At 41.1% G+C, this 19,074-nt stretch overlaps 2 protein-coding genes and 1 long non-coding RNA gene across 5 annotated transcripts in view; 1 reads left to right on the top strand and 2 right to left on the bottom strand.

The window, feature by feature from the left end:
- The window catches only part of LOC148379385 (uncharacterized), a 79,264-nt gene that overhangs the window by 1,084 nt on the left and 59,106 nt on the right, over window positions 1-19,074 (top strand). For all 3 annotated transcript variants that reach the window (XR_015855348.1, XR_015855349.1, XR_015855347.1), the window contains exon 2: window positions 20-86. This is a non-coding gene — a long non-coding RNA (uncharacterized LOC148379385). The remainder of the gene's footprint in view (window positions 1-19; window positions 87-19,074) is intronic.
- On the bottom strand, window positions 1,989-3,562 carry tmem229a (transmembrane protein 229A). Its single transcript, XM_088366662.1, has one exon. It carries the CDS (start codon window positions 3,408-3,410, stop codon window positions 2,418-2,420), a length of 993 nt encoding a protein of 330 aa, XP_088222788.1. The 5' UTR covers window positions 3,411-3,562; the 3' UTR covers window positions 1,989-2,417.
- LOC148379391 (homeodomain-interacting protein kinase 1-like) lies at window positions 14,646-16,649 on the bottom strand. Its single transcript, XM_088367576.1, has 7 exons — window positions 15,984-16,649; window positions 15,729-15,910; window positions 15,535-15,658; window positions 15,330-15,461; window positions 15,204-15,266; window positions 14,951-15,132; window positions 14,646-14,886 (listed from the first exon to the last, which is right to left on the bottom strand). Exons 1-7 carry the CDS (start codon window positions 16,494-16,496, stop codon window positions 14,799-14,801), a joined length of 1,284 nt encoding a protein of 427 aa, XP_088223702.1. The 5' UTR covers window positions 16,497-16,649; the 3' UTR covers window positions 14,646-14,798.

The raw sequence follows: 19,074 nt of genomic DNA, 5'->3' as shown, positions 1-19,074 counted from the left end.
CTCGGTGTATCGTCCTCAGGTGTGGTACGGTCCCGTCCGCCCCTGGCTTTTATAACAGGAATGTGTGCAGTTCAGAATGGGAGGAGGTAAGACACAAGGTGCACGTTGCCAGCATAATAAGAGTGTGAGCTACTTCAGAAACTCAAATTAATGCAAATCTAAAAGCACCTTTAAAGCACCCGATTAAAATTTTAATCATGAGATAAGATTGTGCTGCTTAATGCACTCAGAAAAGAGCACTGTAAGGATTCATTCCCTCTGGATTTGAGTCTTAATTTTCTGAAAGCTGCTAGGATGATTCATCACAATGCACTAAATATAGTATATAATACATTTAAGTCAAATTAAGTCTGCTCTAGTTACTGTAGGCACCTTCAGGGGGTTGAGGCATATATATTTAGTCTAATGTTCCCACGTCATCTCCAAGATATTATATATTTGCATCATCTTCCCCTTTTTAAAATGAGTTATTATTTCCCCTCAAAATGAAATTGCCTAATAGCCATTTGTGACTACTTGCTTGCATGACTCATGCTTATTTCAATGGCAAGCCTGAGGATATTTCTTGCAACATGCTCAGTCAGGTTCATCAATGAGGTGCTACGCTTAATGGCGCTGTAGTGAAAATAAAAAAAAATCCTCTATAAACGTCTATACAACCTTGAGAGCAGATAAATAAAAAGAAACAACTGAAATCATGTAGTTGCATAAGTGTGCACACCCATGTGAACAGGGGTGTGTAGACTTTTCTCACCTACCGTTAATCTTTTATTTCTGATTCACTTTAACAGCGTTAACAAAAAATGTGCCGGTATTCTTCCTCGTGGTCTTTGGTCAACCCAATTTCACTACATTGCACTGCTTGACCAACTTGAAAAACCTGACTGACAAGTGGAAAAAAAAAAAAAAAAAAAAAACGCCGGAAATGCTGCATTGCTCTACCTGGTTTGATTTTTGAGATAGCCACACAGAGAGAACACAACTGTCTTCACTTCCCTTTTGATGGGAATTCTGAAACATCTCGTGCTCTGCTTGTGTTGGCTTTCATCACCAAATCCCTCGAAGGTAAATTACGCAATTGAAAGGAGCAATTGAAACTATTTCAGTGATAGCTAATGTCATTTGGTCATGTTGTGTATGTTCCGACATTTAGTAGAAGGGGTTTACCCTAATTAAATATTTGTCAGAGCTACACAAACAGAAGGAGGGCAGAGGACAACATGAATATTATATTTTGGGTCGGGGAGGAAAACGTGCCCAGCAGGCTTTCACATACATATTTAAACATGTTTTTGGCATTCATATAATTTGTCAGTATGGGAAGATGGATATTTTTCTCAACAGGCAACATGACGTGTAATAAAAAAGGCCATGTCAAAGAATACTAAAAAAATTGTATACAGTTTTGTAAAAATAAAACTTCAGTCATACAACTTTTTGACCACAAGAGAGCAGCATTTCACTACAATCGCACCGCTTTAGTAGTTTTGAGAGAATTTTAAGATTTATTTGTCAAACATACAGTATTTAATGATAATATGGATAAAATTGTAATTTTACATATTATTTCTTGAGGCTCTAATCAAGAAATTTTACTCAAATATTAATTGTATGTAGTTTTCTTGTTTGCTTGCAGCGGTGGTAAATTTGTGAATCCTTACAAATAAATATACATAAAAGGATTTTTTACACCTAAAAAAATCAGATCCCCACGTACTGACCAACGTTTAAATACAGTAGGTTTTTTAAAAACGACTGATAAATACGTACTGCACTGCAGATTGTTGTAAACACTAGAGAGAGCAATTGTTGAATTAAAAACAGATCACACTTAGATTTTTTTTTTTACATAGACCTTCAATTTCAATAATCACAATAACTATCTAGAGGTTCAGATTATATTTTTTGACAAGTGTTAGACGTATTGTAAATCCTGATCATGTTGTCATTCGAATGTTTTAATGTAAAAATACAAAGTCAGACACAAGAACATTTACCATTTGATTTATTTCACTTTTTTTTTTCTTTTCGCCACAGTGCAAGTCGATGTCATCACATCGAAACCGGTCTTTTTCACGTGGCTTTCCAAACAAGTTTCTCGTGTTACAACTTGATGCTACGTTTGTCATGATGAGAAGCTTTATGAAAGAAAATGTTAGTTACTCAGTGGCTTCATTCATGGCCTGTAGCTGCAATGACAACTAGTTCAACTGGATTTACCGACATTTGCTTTGATCATCACAGTGAAAGGTTTTTTTTTTTTTTTTGGTATGGTTTAATAGTATACGCATGATCCGAGCACAACATGCTCACTAAAATGTTCCGCTAAAAGCAACTTATGGTGGACTATCACGTGATTATTAAGTCTCCCTTTTTATTCCTCGAGAACCATACACAACTACACTAAATCGTCAAATTTAAAGTCTTTTTTTCCGAGATTGAGGCCGTCCATTGACTTCCCCGCCGCTCACGCTCCATCGCCAAGTTTCTCCGGTGGAGCTGATGCCGAGCAAAATGTTGGACAGCACATCTTGATAGAGACTCAGGCAGGCCCACCCGGGCAGGTAGAGGAGTGTGATGAGTCCCATGAAGTTGTGCGAATAGTGCGAGTAGTCCCATGAGCATGCGTCAAACTGCCTCAGAACCAAACCCCAGCACAGCTCCCAGGTGTAGATGAAGCAGATGTAGATGGGGAGCCTCCGCCAAGTCCCCCAACCTCTTTTAAAGTGCAGGTGCAGGTAGAGTTTCTCCACCACAAAGCTGCAGCTGCCATACATGAGGAAGGACCACAAGGACGTGTGACCTGTCAGGCTTCGCTTCTCCACCAGGTTGAACGCCGAGGTGAACATCACCTCATCCAGAAAGCCCTGCATTCCAAAAAATATGAACCGGATATACCCGGGGAGGCTTTGGAGAGGACGGACTCCCCTGGTGGGATGATACTGCAGCCTAGACACCCCCTTGTGGAACACCTGACTATAATAAAGAGCCAGGATGTAATGGAGGACCAAGTGCGTCCCTGGTAGGACCTTCACTTGCGTAGTGAGTGCGTTGCTGATGTTCTCGATCAGAACCTGCAGCCCGATGTAAACAGACGGATAAATCAGCAGATGAAAAACCACAGGCCTTCCTTGAAAGCACCTTTTCTTCGAGTAGACCTTCTCCAGTGCAAAGTGGGTCAGTGAATGCACCACGCATAGATACGGAGAAGAAAAGCCCACTAACTTAGGGTCCCGGTCGGATAGAACCCCTCGGACCGAGGAAAGCAGTACATCCAGGGTGACACCATGCATTCCGTAGAAGTACAGCCGCATCCATGGCGGCAGCCACCTTGCGGTCTCTTCAGCCTCATCAGAACCGCCGGACTCACCGGTTCTGATCCGAAGACTGTCTCTGGAACGACGGACCATTATTTAGTCATCGAGATGTAGCTGGTTCCCCGTTCCGCAACATTGTTTTCCAATTGCCTCTGCAGTAACCGCAGCGAGCAACCACTGACTTACTGGTGCGTTCAGGTACCTCTCGGAGAAAAAATATTTTGGCGACTTCCCTGTCTCTTTCTTATAACTTCGATGAAGTTGAGGTTTTGCCACAAACGTACAAATTTTATGTACAACGAGAGTTTAATATACCCAACTACCCACCCGTGCGATGTAAATTTATAGCAAACGCAGTCGGACACGTTTGACAGGAAGAAATACCGCATTATCCTTAAGTACTAAAGTTAAACAGTAGATGGCAGCATTGCAAGGTTTTTAAATAACTAGCTTGGGCGGACCCCTTCCTCGCCTAAAATCTTGTTCATTCACAGAAACATGAGCAAAATGGCTGCTCACATGTGTCAGTGATGCTTGATGCTTTATGAAACAGTTAATAATATTTTCCACCTTGTCAAGAGCAGTATGCCAAATCCTCCAGTCACATCTACATCCCATTAAGGTGCCTGCCCGCCTGCCAAAAGCGTGACGATAACATTTTCTCATCAAATCCGTTCCATTAGGTTCATTTCAGCCGGCCAATGGCTTGAAGATGAAGCTGTCTTCATCTGACGCTTGATTTATAGTCCCTCCGGAAATTAATGTGTGTCTGCGGCCGTGCACTTAGACTGAAGAGCCCAGAAAATGTAATTTCAGAACCCATTTCCTCCAATTTTTACCAATAATGAATGGCCAGATGGCCTTGTGCTATTGTGTGGCCTTCATAATACAAATGTGTTTGTAGTTTTGCATTGTTTACATTCTTTATTGTCTTGTTTTCTTCACCGGAGAGATTTTAAAGCCGCTTGAAGATTTGTTCCTCGTCCTTGGAGGGAAGGATGAAGGGAGGGATAAAGACATTCCTCCCAAAAGGAGCTTTGCATTATTCCCGGGAGGCGTTCAACAGTTCCCTCATTAGGGATTCAAAGCGACCCCCTCGGACCGAGGAGGGTGCGCCCTGTCACAAAGAAGCAAAACACCCGCTTCTCTTCTCTCCCCCTTCTTCTTTTTAAGATGATATTGTAATCAACTTGTCTTTATGTCCCTTGCGGCGATCTTATCCCTTTTCCTCCATTTTGAATTCATGAACTTCTCCAACTTTAGTGGCTTGATTTTATTCATTAAATACAACCTTGATTGCGCTATTGTTGTGTTATATTGCCTGACAAGGTCGCCGTAGGTCAGATTTTAGAGGTGTCAAAATTAATTGATTATTCGACGATTAATCATTATCAAATGAATCGATGACCAGTTTTTTTCTCTAAATAAGCCAAAATAATTGGGGCAAAGGTTTTTGTAATAGACTTTAATGCAAAACAAAATGGTAATCTATTATTCGATAAATCAATGAATAATCGAAAAGATAATCGACTCCAAAAATACTCCATAGTGACAGCTCGATCAGATTTTCTGCCTGGATTGTTTGTGTTTATACTTAAGAGCATAAACGCTATTGTTCAATCTTAGCTAGCTTGATATATAAATGCCATTGAAATTTACGGGAAAAAAAAAGAATGTTAATCAACAACCAGGAAATTATTATTTAAAAAGTCAGAGGAGCCACTTTACTGAGAATAAAACCTAATTAGGATTATTTTTCAGTATTCCTATGACCTCCTCCCCGGTTGTCAATGGCAACTTTAAAGCGACCGACATTTACAAGTCTTTTGTTCCACCTTGTTGACCTTTCCTGGTACCTGTCATACTCGACGCCGGCGTACGCCCCCTCTTTGTTCAATCAGCGACACGCTCCACTGTCTGCTAGCTACCGCCAGACAGCCTCCAGGTTCTAGCGCATGATTGCTCCGAGTATGATTCAATTTAGCTGAAAGGTGTCTGCTTGGGGGCGGGGCTATTTCTGCTTTTATTGTCAACTTGAAACTGTATACTGCCAGCCTTTTGTGCATCCTTTTCAACATCCTGTTCACAGTCCTCTTCGGTTCCCCCCGAGGGGGCTTGTGGGAGATTGTAGCCATGGGTTACCGGAGACCCCACTCCGATTGGTCGAGCCCGACGTCGACTCGGGCATTTAGTCATATGGACACTTGCTGATGTTGTTGTTGCGCTCTCTCGCTACTCCTCCGCGTCCAGACAGACGACGAGGCAGAGCGTGGGAAGTTGACTATCAAGTGCGGCGCCGGGAGGACAGCAATATGACCTTCAGATGACTTTTGAGTTGAGCAAGGAAATTGACATAATAGCATTTATTAGAAGTTGATAATAATTACAGACTCTCCAATTGATTAATCGAGGAATTGGCAAAAAAAAACAAAACTTTAACAATAATAATTTTTCCATTTGTGGTCATCATCTTAATGTTCGATTGTGGTATCTATGACTTTGAGTGTGTATGGCTTTTAATTGGCTGGTGAGTGACATGGGTGTCAAAGAATGTTTAATTAGTTTGCTGGCTGTTAAGGGAAATTTTTTTTTTGCTCCAAGTGTGTAAAAAATTAACCAAAATAATATTATCAGAGGCCTCAGACACAAAACATTCACGCTGATTGAATGTGACTTGTGCTCTACAAAGTCTATTTTTAGTGTGTCTTTTAATAAATATCCACGGTGGAATGGAGATGAGACGCCATCTTTAAGTGTGGTGTCAAAATGTCTCAGATCCTCCACAAAATAAAAAAATAAAAACATTTGCATATTGGTGAGTAATCTTAAGTTACATCATACTCCCGAAAGACAGAATATGATCCAGTGCGTCACTGAAGGATGTTGGAGGAGGAGCGGCAATGGATGAAAGAAAAACAAGAAAAATGAGGAGGTAGAGCCCTGTAATTTTCATGTTTAGAAAAAAAACTGCAACAAATTTCATCCCAATCTTTTCTTCTTCTCGCCGACATTTAGATGACATTTGCGTCTTTCCCAATGAGGTCAAAGTCGTTGAAATGGGAACAGCAGTGGCTCCATTTGACTCCCTCCATCTGTCCACCATGTTTGCGACTCACTTCTGCTCTTTTATTTCTTTTCCTCCTTATTGCCATCCAGGCGCCGCCGCCATCTTTCACACACTTCTTCATCACTTCACCCACGCATGCTGCTGTCTGCTCGTCTGTTGAGTGTACAAACACACACTTAGCAGCACCGGCTCTTTCTTGTAACAGTGAAATGTCACATTAGTGACAAGTTGGTACTTAGAGGTGATAATCCAGTGGTGTTACTAATTGCTTTATTGGAGTGCCGTGTCAAATGTGTGGCTAGCAACATTTAGCTGTTTACAACTAAAAATATTGCGTGTGTAGCTCAGTGTATAATTTTACCTTGACAAAAACATTCAAGCTAAAATGAAAAAGTATGTTGCAATAAAACGGTGACCAGTACAATTTACATTTAAAAAATAATGCTAATTAGCTCTGTCCTTGTAGCAAGCTAGCTAGTTTAATTAGCTAGCTAGCGTATCTACAGTACGTAGCTAACTGTCCATCTACCCATCTATCGAATTCAGCCAATTTATCTAATCAATCTAATCCACGTCGTTTAGCTATCTAGGTGTCTAATCTTGTCTGAATGTAATCTAAGATCTTTAATGAGCAAATTATCATTCGTCTCATGCACATGGACAGCAGGACCTCCTTGGCCACCACATGGCCGCCCTCCTTACACACTAAGTGCAGAAATTATTGTGTTTGTCCATGAGTACCAGCCTGCTGTCAATCAGAAAATGAAAATCCACAGTTCCATTAGCATAGCATAATCCTGATATCAATTCGGATGGTGTATCGTGCTAACCAGGGTCCGACAGTTTTGCAAATATTTTAAATTGAATGAAGGTTGAAGCTATCAGGTTGTTAAAAAATAATAATGTGTTTATAAGATGGAATTTCTCTCCTATTTTTGATTCTAAGTCACTCCAGCCGGAATCGGGGGAATCCGACACACACTAGTAGCCTTTAAATATAGCAGCCAATTTCCCCCCCGGGGTTAATTGAGGTGACAGTCGGCGCCGTGGCGCCGACGTCTGCCTTTGACCCACTGACACATTTCCTGTTCCATCTGTCTGCCACGGAGTCGACACGCTCGGACCTGAGCGTGTCGACTTGGGTATTTACCTTACGACTTCTTTGAATAATTCAACCTTGGGCTTTGCTGCCCCAGCTGCTCATTTCTTTTGTACAGCAAGCAAAAAGATCCATAAATCATACATCAATCTCTTCTTTAATCCATCATTCCCCGCTGACCCCCCCATCTGCTTCCGTTCACATTCTCATTTTTCTTGCTATTTTTCCCCCCATGTCACCTTGGCCTCCTTGTCTCTCTTTCATGCATAAATAACTTGCTTCTTCTCACATCTTTGAAAGAGCATAATCAAGTAGTGTGCATAAAAAAAAGTCATAGCGTTATTTCCAGCTCAGGTGCTAAAAGACGGTTACGAAGTAGCACTGAGCTTGATTAATCATTCATAAGTCTTGCCTGATTCCACTTTTCCTTTGTATTGACTTTTTCTCCCATAACGCAGGAATAATATTCTGAATTGAATCATCACGAGCGAGACAGACAGGAATGGAGAACAAGAGAGACAACAGCAGATAACGAGAGCGAGAGGGAGGAGTGTTCACCATATCTGCCTCCAAATATCCCTCTAATCTTAAAACACCCCTCAGAAATCTGCTGGATCAAAGTGGTCTTGAAATACATCCAGGCCTCAGTACAAAGTATGTGTCTGTGTGGACGTGCTAGATTCTTGTTGCGTGACAAGGCAAAAATATTTTTCTTGCTAGTATGTATTTCCACTAAGTCCCCTATATAGTACATCCTACATACTGTATATGTAATCCAGTGACTGCAATACATTTGATATATCAACGGGGACATATAAGAATAATAGGACTTGAGTAAAAGTAAAAAATGGTCCCGCAAATAAGCATAAGAAAATTCCCAGGTTTTCTTAAAATGGCCGTAGATAGAATGAAAAGAGCAGAGGCCCTAAGATTGACCCCTGTGGGACTCCATTTGTTAGAAGGCAGAATGAAACTCATAACATGGATGGACCCAAATATTTCTAAAACCTCGCAAAATTACATTTTTTTCTTTTGCTTGAGTATTCAGTGGAAAAAAAAAAGATCTCCATCCATCAGTGCATCGTCCGTGTTTATCCTTGTGCTCAGGTGGGATCATTTGCTCACACGTGCTTGTGCACAAATCACACTGATGTATTTCCCGTCCAATTAGCCCGTGACCCCATTCTCTCCCCAATTGGCTGCCTACCCCCGGCCGGCTTCTTTGTTGGCTTCTAATGGCTTTGCCACATCATCACATCCTTTTATCTCCCCTCGTCTGTTAGCATTAAGGCGACGGAAACTCCATTGGACCAAGGACGTTTGTCTAATACTTACAGATTCTCCTAATTTCCCTTTCAGTGTGCGCACACCTTATTTGGGAAACGACTCGTGCGTGCGTATATGAGGAGGTGCAGCCACATATATCGGACCACCTGTGTCAGCCTCTGTTGTTGCCATGGTGAAGTCCATTAGGCCAGCGCCTAGGTGTGTTCAAATTTAGATTTGTCAGCCACTAAGCCAAAGGTGTCAAACCTGAGGTACGGGGGCCAGATACGGCCCGCCACATCATTTTATGTGGCCCGCAAAGACAAATTGTGCATCAAATTCGTGTGTCATTACTAGAATTGCAAATTGTCTCCATTTTTTTTTTTTTTAATTTTAGACCAGTTTTTACTCGTCTGATTTGAAAACGAGCTATTTGTCAGTTTGTAGCTTTGACTGGATATAATATGAGGTGCTCATACGTTTTTTGGGGTTGACAGTCATAATGGCCCTCCGAAAGAAGCTATGACTACCATGCAGCCCGCGCAAAAAATTTACCGTAATTTCCGGACTATAAGCCATGACTTTTTTCCAAAATTTGGAACCCTGCGGCTTATAGTCAGGTGCGGCTTATATAAGATTTTTTTCGTGATTTTTGTGATGACTTGATCACTTTTATACACTCGTAAAAAGCCTGTGGACCACTGTTTTGCGGTATCTTGAAGAAAAGAAACAACAACAAAAATACTATTTTGAAACACTACTATGGCTGCTGCTTATTCTGGCTGTGTTGCTTGTGACTATTATGAGCCTTAGTAGGAATGCACGCTAGGTGACCTGCGTCAAAGGGCTCTAAACCCTTTCTCTTACTCTGCCATGTGACTCAGAGATTACACAAAGCAGTGGCGCTGTTTGGACCATTTGCATTGTATTAAAACCCAATCAATCAGCATTTAAATTCAATTCTTCTGACATTTTGCTCACCAAAAACAAGTTGTAATGAATGTGAACTTTTAATACATTTTATTCAGAAGGTTACTTTGAACCCTGAGGCGTAAATGGCGGCGCGGCGTATTTATGGATTTTTACGGCTTTCTGTGTCTTTCTTTGTAAAAAACTCATGTGCACGTGTGGCTTATAGTCCAGTGCGGCTTATGTAAGAAAAAACTAAAATATCCCTGAATTTTAGCAGGTGCGGTTTATAGTCCAGTGCGGCTTATAGTCCGGAAATTACGGTAGTTTGATACCCCTGCACTAAGCGAATGTTTTGTGCTCAGAGTTGTTGTTTAGGTGCCGTGTTAAAAGCAATTTGGAGAGGAGATTTGCTGCTTAAAAAAATAAATGGATTTTCCCTGCTTAGCGCCCTCAACTATTGTTTTGAACACCCTCATTTGGCTTACCGTGAGGTCTTAAAAGCCTCTCGATCGCATTGTTGACCAACCCACAGATGCAGATGAAGGAAAACACACAACCTAATCCGCTACACAATCAATGAACAATCACTCCACGCAAAAGAAAACCCTTGTTTGAATCCGACGGGCGGAATGGCTATAAAAACATTATTTTGTGGAGAAGCCCCAATCTGCCTTTTGTAATCGAGAGTGAGCTTTTCGATAATGAGAGTTGCTCGTTGTCATCTGAGCGAGCGGCTAAATATTAGCGACAGCTCTCCAGCTGAATTTACTTGCTTTCCTAGCCAATCGGAGTTGTTATCGATTTCCATCTGGCGGTAATTCAATTCTTATCAAATTTGTGGGACGGATTCTTGTGGGAAAATAATAATTAAATAGCACAGGATCGGGCCCACCAGCTTGCTATGCCAGATGATGTTAATGTTTTTTTGTCTCATCCAAAAATACATATTTATTTTTTTAATACTCTATCTTCACGGAAAGCAATACGGTGACCACTATCTTATTCAGTTGTTCCTTAATTTTCTACCTAAATATATATGATCGCCCCTCCCTTCCCATATTTTCTTCCCACCTCTTTTCTCACCACCTCCTCTCCATCCTTCTTCTGTCAGTTCCATACTCGTCTATATTAGATCCAGGTCCACCCACGTTTGCTTTTCAAGTGTAGTTAACCCGGCTTAAGCTGCCACTCCGACTCCACCTAGCAACAGCCCCCCCTTCCTCCCCCCCTCCCATCTCACGCTGCAGCTGGGAACACTGGGAGCGGATTTACATGCTCCCACTGCCGCTCTCTCATTGATCTCCGAGCATATCTACTGACGGCTTCCACTGCGCGAAATCTTCCAAGGAATGATATTCAAAAGATTTTTTTTTTTTTGCGGTTACTATGGCGATAGCCGTGTGGAGCACATCTTTGTGTAATACTACCTGAGATAAATATTGGATCATTTGAAGAGCTCGGAAAAGTGACTTGTAATTTGAACATATTATGTTTATTATGTTATTTTGCAATGAGGCTCTTGCATTTATTCTTTTACACAGGATACAAAGTAACACACACACACACACACCTACTACAAAGGCTGCCATGACCACAGAAGAGAAAGAAAACTCGGGTAGTGGCCAAGCTTCAGTGGAAAGTTACAGCTTCCCTTCCTGTTTTTCTTCGTCTTTGTCCAAGTGTGTGTTTGTGTTGTGCGAACAAGAGTGGCTTTGACTCACAAATTGCACACTTGCCTCCCTTTGTCACTAGACTGTACACTCGGTGTGTGTGCGTATCGACAAAATCTACATATTCGTGCGAGTGGGCCTGCCTGGGCAAGACGTGCGTGTGTGGTGACAGGGAACTGACCGGTCCGTTTGGATCACTCCCACACAGCCCAACACAAACACGGACACACACAAATGTAGACACACAAACGAATATTGTTCCAGTTTGACCCTTTTGACGTATAGTGCCATTTGAATTCTCGGCAGTTTCGAGTAGCAACACTTGACAGTACCTTTATGGTTTGCAATCTTCATTATGTTTATTTTAATTAACTATTGTTTAAAACGTTGCAACACTTCTTTTACACACAAACATTATTCAAAACTTGTAGAAACAAATATATTGAAAAGTTTATTCTATAATATTCATGGCAGCCCGTCTATGGCATTATCCTTTATGTGTTAGCATTAAGCTAACTATTGGACAAAGCTATAATTTTTAATTTTTGCCGTGTTTTGCATAATATATTTATACGACTATATACTTTATACTATACTTGGAAAATTAACAGTTTTTATTTTATTTTATCTATATACTATACTTGGAAAATTAACAATTTTGTAATTAGAATTATACTTAGAATTTAATTTAATTTTATTTTATTTAAATATTTAATGTCAACCAAATTGCACACCTCACACCGAAGGAGGACATAATAGCATAGTATATTACAGGCTGGTTAAGAGTATCGGGTGTCATAGTATCGGATCAGTTTGACACAATACAGATAAGCGTGCGAGAGATCATAATTGATGAGGGTCTCCGTTTTGCAGCATGTGAAACCCGTAGTAAAGCGATGAAACACGATCTCTTCCTTCCTGGTGTAAACAGTAACATCCCCCATGCATCATTTTTTTTTTTCTTTTTTAACACAGCTCAACACCAACCTGCTACACAATAACAAGATCCGTACAATGACAGCTCGTTCTGCTCGGTTTTGTTTTACGCTTCCTCCTATAGGCTACCCCAGGCAACGAGCTCCCGAGGGAGAACGTAGACTCGCACAACTCAACTCGTACAAGGAAAGTTTGTGTTCTGTACAGCAATCATTTCTTCAGGTATTGCAAAAATGTTGAATTTGAATCTAGACTGCATTAAGTCTCTCAAACTGCCCATGATAACAGTCAGCCATTTTTCCTGTGACTCACACATGAAAGACATGCAAATAATTCTATTTTTATGTGCATACCTTGCAAGGCTTAGCAGCCAAATAACCTTGGACTCTAAGGCATAATACAAATGCAATTTCTAGATGGATATGACAAGACTGTTATTTGTTGATGTATTTTTATGCCAGTAAAAGACAGGAAAGCTATGACAAATATCGCAATATATGAAAAATAATCTTGCGTTTAAAAAGTCAGAGGTTCTCTGGACTGCCATTTAAAATTTCATTCATATTTGATCAAGATTAGGCAGCAATTTAAAATAACATGGAAAATCCCATTTAGCATGCTCGGCCGCTTCTATCTCTGTCAAATCTTATCAGATCAAATAGTCAGTTGTCGAGCTTCTATGAGATCTCATTAGTTTCGAATATTCTGCATCTGGGTAAAAAAAAAAAAAAAAAAAAAAAAAAAAAAAAGCCGTCTAGTTTTAGCTAATAGCTTCCCGCTCAACGTTATTTTAACGAGCTGCCCTCTTTGTGCTGAGAGCGTTTATTTCAACCCTTTTTTCCACTACGCGACGTTGACTTGGCAACCGGAGTACGCTTTGCCAAAACATTGTGTTTTAAAGTTGGAAGCTGCAAGAGCAGCTGGCGTAGATGTGGGCCACTGCAAAAGTGAGGCCCTGAGGGAGGTCAAAAATCGGTCACAGGGCAGCTGATGTGTTTTCGTATGATTAGATTTGTAAAATTATATTCCGGTAGGCCGACTAGCATAAGCACCCTGCATAAAATGTTGATACGACATGACTTTTTTTTTTTTTTGGAGTCATCGTGGGAGGGTGGAGTGCCATCCAAATACATTAACATTTACATGAACAATGAAAACATCGGAATACTAGGTCAAGCCGTCTGTACCACATTAAAAATGGAGAAGCATCGTCTATCTGTGTGTTGCTATGAGGCAGCTTCCGTTTCATTGGCCGTGGTCCCCGATTCCCTGATCCATTTTGCTTGAATCACTGGCAGCTATAAACAGATTAGAATTCTGTGTGTGTGTGAATGTGTGTGTTGACTAATCTGTTCAAACGGTGAGGTGGAAGGTGTAATCGTTCGGTGAAGAATAAGAATAAAGATGGCGGTCATACTAGTCTGGTACATTTTATAAACGAATAATCCTAATATGCATCTTACTTTAAAAGCAGTTTTCCAAATCATTTTGAAAATCGAGAAAAGCCCATTTTCGTCGATTCCACCTTTTCCGATTACCAAGACTCAGAATCAGTATGATTTTAAGGTAACTTTTTTTTTGGAGTGGCCATCTCAACCCCGAGGATATTTTGAGTAAAACTGTACGTTAAATAAATATGTCGCCTTGGGGTCTGAGCAAACAGCATTAGCGAGAGGGACTCATGGCCTATTTGTGTTAGCTCTGATTAGCCTACCGTTAGCGTACAGGCTATGTCACTGGCTTTAACAGAGCGTGTAGGCAAATAAGCAAAAAAGCTGACTCATTGAGGTCAGAGATGGCAACAAAATCACAATGGCACGATGGAACAATTGCTCAGGGCTTCACTATTGTGGGTTGCGTTTTAGAGGAAGCCAGAATTTTAAATCAGAACTCTTTACTAGGGTGGAAAATGTTAGCTGTACTCCCACATGCTGACAAGGTGACGTGGGCGGAGATGCGCTGGCATTTAGGGCGAAGACAATGCAACGATTCCGTCTGACATTTGTGTCAGGCCTGCGTGTGTCCTTTAGATCCGCAGATGCCGCCTTATTCCCGAGTCACGTCAAACTGTCCCGAATTGGTAGAAAACTCTTCGGTATTGCGAATGACTCTGTGGCACTGAGATAAATAAGAGTGTTTGAAAAGGGATTACAAAGCACTCATCTGAATTAAATTTGACATCCGGTGATGCGTGACACTCAATTATGAGCGCTCCTATAGGTAAGGCGCAAAGTCTCTCTCAACAACTTACCTCGATTAAAAAGTCGATTTTCTGAACGGCAGCACTTGAATGTGACCCATACCCAAATTCATAAAACTAAATTCACGATGCCGCTTCATCCCTCGTAAAAAGCAGCTGAATATATTTTTTTTATCGATTATACTCTCAGACCTCTTTGTATTTATTTGTCGTACATCATGAAGTCAGTCACCACAACCCAAAACTGAATCCAATTAAAAATCTACGGGAGGATCCGAAGGTCATCCGAGGGTATTTCCGTTTCAAAAGTCTTGATGGTCCAAGAGTGTCGTCACACTGCGCTGGAAGTTTGAAAGTCTCCTTGGTTCAACGAGGTCTCAGTCAAATGCCCGCTCAGCAGGTCCAAGCAGGATTTAACACTAAAAAAACAATCACAAGTGAGTACGTACATCACTTCTCCGGCAATCCAAGACGGTTTCTTACTATTGGCAGTCATTGAAATCTCCATCAAGGTGGCTCATGGTGATAAAGGGATGTTGTAGAATCTGGTTGGGTCTGATCCTTTCATTGGGATCCAAGTGCAGCATCTTTACCAACAAGTCAACGAAGCTCCTCCTATCAAGGTTGTCAGCTCTCGCATCTTCTCCGGTCAGTCCATCGCATCCCTCACGAAGATAGAAATGTCAGGTATGGCTCGTTCTTATTTGCTAATGGGAAGATTTTTTTGGTATCTTACCTCCAGAAGTTGGTATAGACTGTTAAGGGTGCAAGGTATGCAAGAGGAACTGTACAGCTTGGCCTAAAACCAAATACATTTTAGACTTCTTAAAAAGCTGTACCAAATACAAAAATCCATCCATACCTTAAACATCCAAAGTCTTGGTCTCCGTTTTTCAGATCTTGCATAATAATGTTGGAAAAATTGTTTTGTGTACACTCCAGAATTCAGCAGATGTTTTGGTGGCTTTCCTATAACTCGAAGTATGTGTCTCATCTAGTGAAATGATACATCTACATTTACAGATGTCTCTCTTGACTAGGTCAAGATCAGGTCTTACTGGACTCACCATGTCAAACTCATCGCTGCTGGGGAACAATGCCTTGCCCATGAGCAGTTCTGCCGCAATACAGCCTAGAGACCAGATATCAATAGCCTCATTGAAGGGAGCACCCAGAAGAATCTCTGGAGATCTTTACAACATTGACATTTTTAGTACCGTTTCCTGCTCACTAGTTATCATCCGTCGTGGTCGTCACTCACCTGAACCAGAGCGTCTGAAGTTCCGAGCCCTTGCATCTCTCTGAAATCAAAATGGCTGTACCAAAATCGATGATTTTAACTCTCAGTGGCTGATGGATGTGATCAACTAGCATAATGTTATCTGGTTTGAGGTCGGTATGGGCGATCCCTAAGCTTTTAAGGAGTTGCAGGGATAAAGCAACCTGAAAGGATGAGGAATAACGGTCATTTCAAAACGTCAATTTGATAATCCGACATCCGACGACGGAATCGAACCTGCTGCAGAATAGGACGAATCTCCTTGAGCTCCAAAGCTTCTTTCTCTGTGACCTGGTATTGGTAAAGACTCATGTCTAGCTTCTCAAACTCATGACAATAATGGCCCTCGTGGACAAAGGAGCTGTACCATTTAACGATGTTATATTTTTCCAAATTGAAATTTTTCAGCACCTCCAGGGTTTCCACCTCTTTCTGAGCATCGCAGTTGAATTCTTTCTCCATGATGATTTTTAGAGCCACCGATTCGTTAGTGGGCAGCTTCCTGCAGTGGACGACCTTTCCGAACGACCCGCATCCCAAAATACTCTCCACCATGAATTCTGCAGACGGGGAACATATTAAACTTCCGACTTCCAGATCTAATTCCTCACCGAAAACACTTTCAGATGAACTTGTTTCATCACTCCATGCTGCATAGTGGAATAATATTGACATGTCATCTATCGAGTTAGGCTGTTCTTGAAACTTAATTTCTTTTGCGCATGGTCTTTGTACATGTATCCATTCCATTTACAAATGAACAGATTTTCTCGGTTAATTGAGCCGAATCAATTGTGGATTCAGGTCACGGAGTGTTTGAAGGTGAGTCTGCCATACGCAGCGACGGGGATTGGCGGTGGCCCGTACTCACGGTTCATGATAAAGCGGCGGTCCAGAAGCTTGTAAAACGGTGTAACTGACAAAGCTAAAGGCTGGACAGCCACAACCGACTTCTTTCGATCACAGCGACGCGGGACGCTCACAGCTCTAATATGTCGTACGATGACATCATCGACAACGTTCCTCCGGCCGTCAGCAATCGGAGAGCTGCGATCGTTGCATGATGTCGCCACGGGTAGTACATTTTATAACTTATTAGTCGGGTTATTAACTCATTCACGGCTATAGGCGTCAATTATCCAGATAAATATCGTTGAATGAAAACCTGTACGTATGGCTTTGTGGGTAATGTACATTCTAATTTAAGTTAATTGTAAGATCTTTTATGGTATGCTTATGAATGAACTGAAGACACAAAGAGAAGAGACATTTTTTTTCTTCCCTAATTGGTCTTCTAGTGCATCCACTGCACTTAGACATCGACTGCCACCTCCCCAGGAGAAGTGTCTGGCGCTGCTTGTGGCTTGAGTGCAATAATCATGCAGTCACACCTCACCAACAGAATAGGCCCCGCCCAATCCGTCGAGATGTCACACTGCCTTTTTCATGCAAGCTTGAGGATTTTAAAGTGGCATTGTTTGAGGTAACGGCTTGGATCCTGCTATTTAAGGCCATTTTTGTTTTCTAGTGCCCGGCGGCCTTACTAGGATCACTTCTGTCGGTTACTGAAACCGTCATTTAAATCCTGATCATGTTTTTTGTGTGTGCTTGCGTTTTGGTACGCATGAGCAAATCTAGAAGATGCCCAGCGGGGGTATGCTGAGGTCATCAATGCATTTCTAGACCTTGGTTTCTTTTCAGTGTAGGTTTGAATGATGTAAAAAGGGCTTTCAGGAAGTCCAGGAGAAGAAAAGGAACCCCCTGTGGTGGGCATAGGAGCATTGATGTGATTTTGTGCTACTGGATGCCTCCAAAAAGTGGCTAGAGTGTATATTTTAATTTTTTCTGGAAATTTACACTTTGTGTACATATTTTTGTAGGAGAATTATCTGAACTCAAAGCTTCATCACTATCTGAAGCATCCGTTGAAGCTTCACAAACTGCAAGATAAAAACGACAAAGCCGTCTATCTAAAAAAAAAAAACTGTTTTGGCCTCATAAAAATGTATATTTCAAAACTACCAGCTTACATCATAAATTAAAGGCAATTCCATCCCATAATATGACGATGTCACCTTCTATGACATCCAGTGTTGCATTATGATGACATCCATCGCTCATCAATCCCAATATGTAAATATATTCCGTTAAAACTAAAAAAAAAAAAAAATCCTCCAGCTATGAAAACCGATGTATATTTTCCCAACTCATCTGCAGTTTAAATTGACCACCCTAGCAAGTAATCACTCCGTAAAATTAGCCCCTTGATGAAAATCGGATTTTCAAGCAGCGTGGCGGTTCCCTCTAACAAGTTGGAGGGCATGAATTGAGATTTCAATTAGTCTTCCTGTAATTAAAACTAGCAATGGTGATTATTGATGAGATGGGGAAGCGGAGGAAAGGCGAACATAGATTAACACAGAAGGGAGTAAAAGTACAGATGTTGTCGATTAAAAGTCAAAAGATAAGAAGTGGGGAGAGATCTTCCAAGATGGAGGAAGGGGATGTGCACAGAAGGCCACTGAGGAGAAGGATCACTACTCTCTAATGATCAGTCTGCCGGTTACCATGGCAATAACGAGCGCCCATCAAGTCATCAGCAGCAGGTGTCCATCTGTAGTTCTCCTGATAATAAAGACCTTGCATGTTTGCGTAACTGACACATTATTATTGCAACATGGTAAAATTCAAATTTCAAGTGAGGATGAGTCAGTAAAATAATTTTTACCTTAACTTGCGTGAAAGCAATTTGCATCATTTAATTGGGGTCATTTGCAATTTGCATTCTTTCGTTTCTTTGTATTCGCCAACGTATCATTACCCGATTGCCGGTAAGCTGTTTAGATTGAAAAAAAAAAAAAGAATATTGAAGTAACAAAAACTCATTAGTTGCTCCTTGGTATGAAAAAGGGCATTTATGGAACTTGCAGTGGTGTGTGTATATGTGTTGAAGGTCTTATGCAACCTACACACACACATACACACACTTAAGATCCATCAATGAATATGCTTCAGTCAAGCGTTTACTTTTCCCGGTGACCTAGAAAGTCTTTCCATTCCTTATACCAGCTTAGTGTTGCAAAGATTTATCCGAATTCTATAGGACACGACCAACTTTTATCGTAAATTTATTTACCTCGATAGCTTAGCAGTATCGATATGGTATCTGTAACAGGAACGTGTCGCCATAGCAACAGCCCTACCGGCATGGATTATTGCTTTGCTTTAAATAGAATGAATAAAGACCTCAGGAGTTGCCACAGCGGACTGACAACTTGTCGCAAAAAGAGTGCAAGGTGTGTTTTTCTAGTTAGCATTAGCTAACGTA

This window comes from Syngnathus floridae, chromosome 22, assembly GCF_059516105.1.
Source record: "Syngnathus floridae isolate MCC-2025c chromosome 22, RoL_Sflo_1.0, whole genome shotgun sequence".
Lineage (NCBI taxonomy): Eukaryota > Metazoa > Chordata > Actinopteri > Syngnathiformes > Syngnathidae > Syngnathus > Syngnathus floridae.
The sequence above is the reverse complement of the archived record's forward strand: the minus strand, read 5'-3'. Positions and strand labels throughout refer to the sequence as shown.

Coding starts and splice junctions, on each gene's coding strand:
- LOC148379391 (XM_088367576.1), bottom strand. CDS start 16,496: ATGGAATGGATACATGTACAAAGACCATGCGCAAAAGAAATTAAGTTT. Junction 15,659..15,728: donor CTTCAGACGCTCTGGTTCAG/GTGAGTGACGAC, acceptor AATGTTGTAAAG/ATCTCCAGAGATTCTTCTGG. Junction 15,133..15,203: donor GTCTATACCAACTTCTGGAG/GTAAGATACCAA, acceptor TATCTTCGTGAG/GGATGCGATGGACTGACCGG.
- tmem229a (XM_088366662.1), bottom strand. CDS start 3,410: ATGGTCCGTCGTTCCAGAGACAGTCTTCGGATCAGAACCGGTGAGTCC.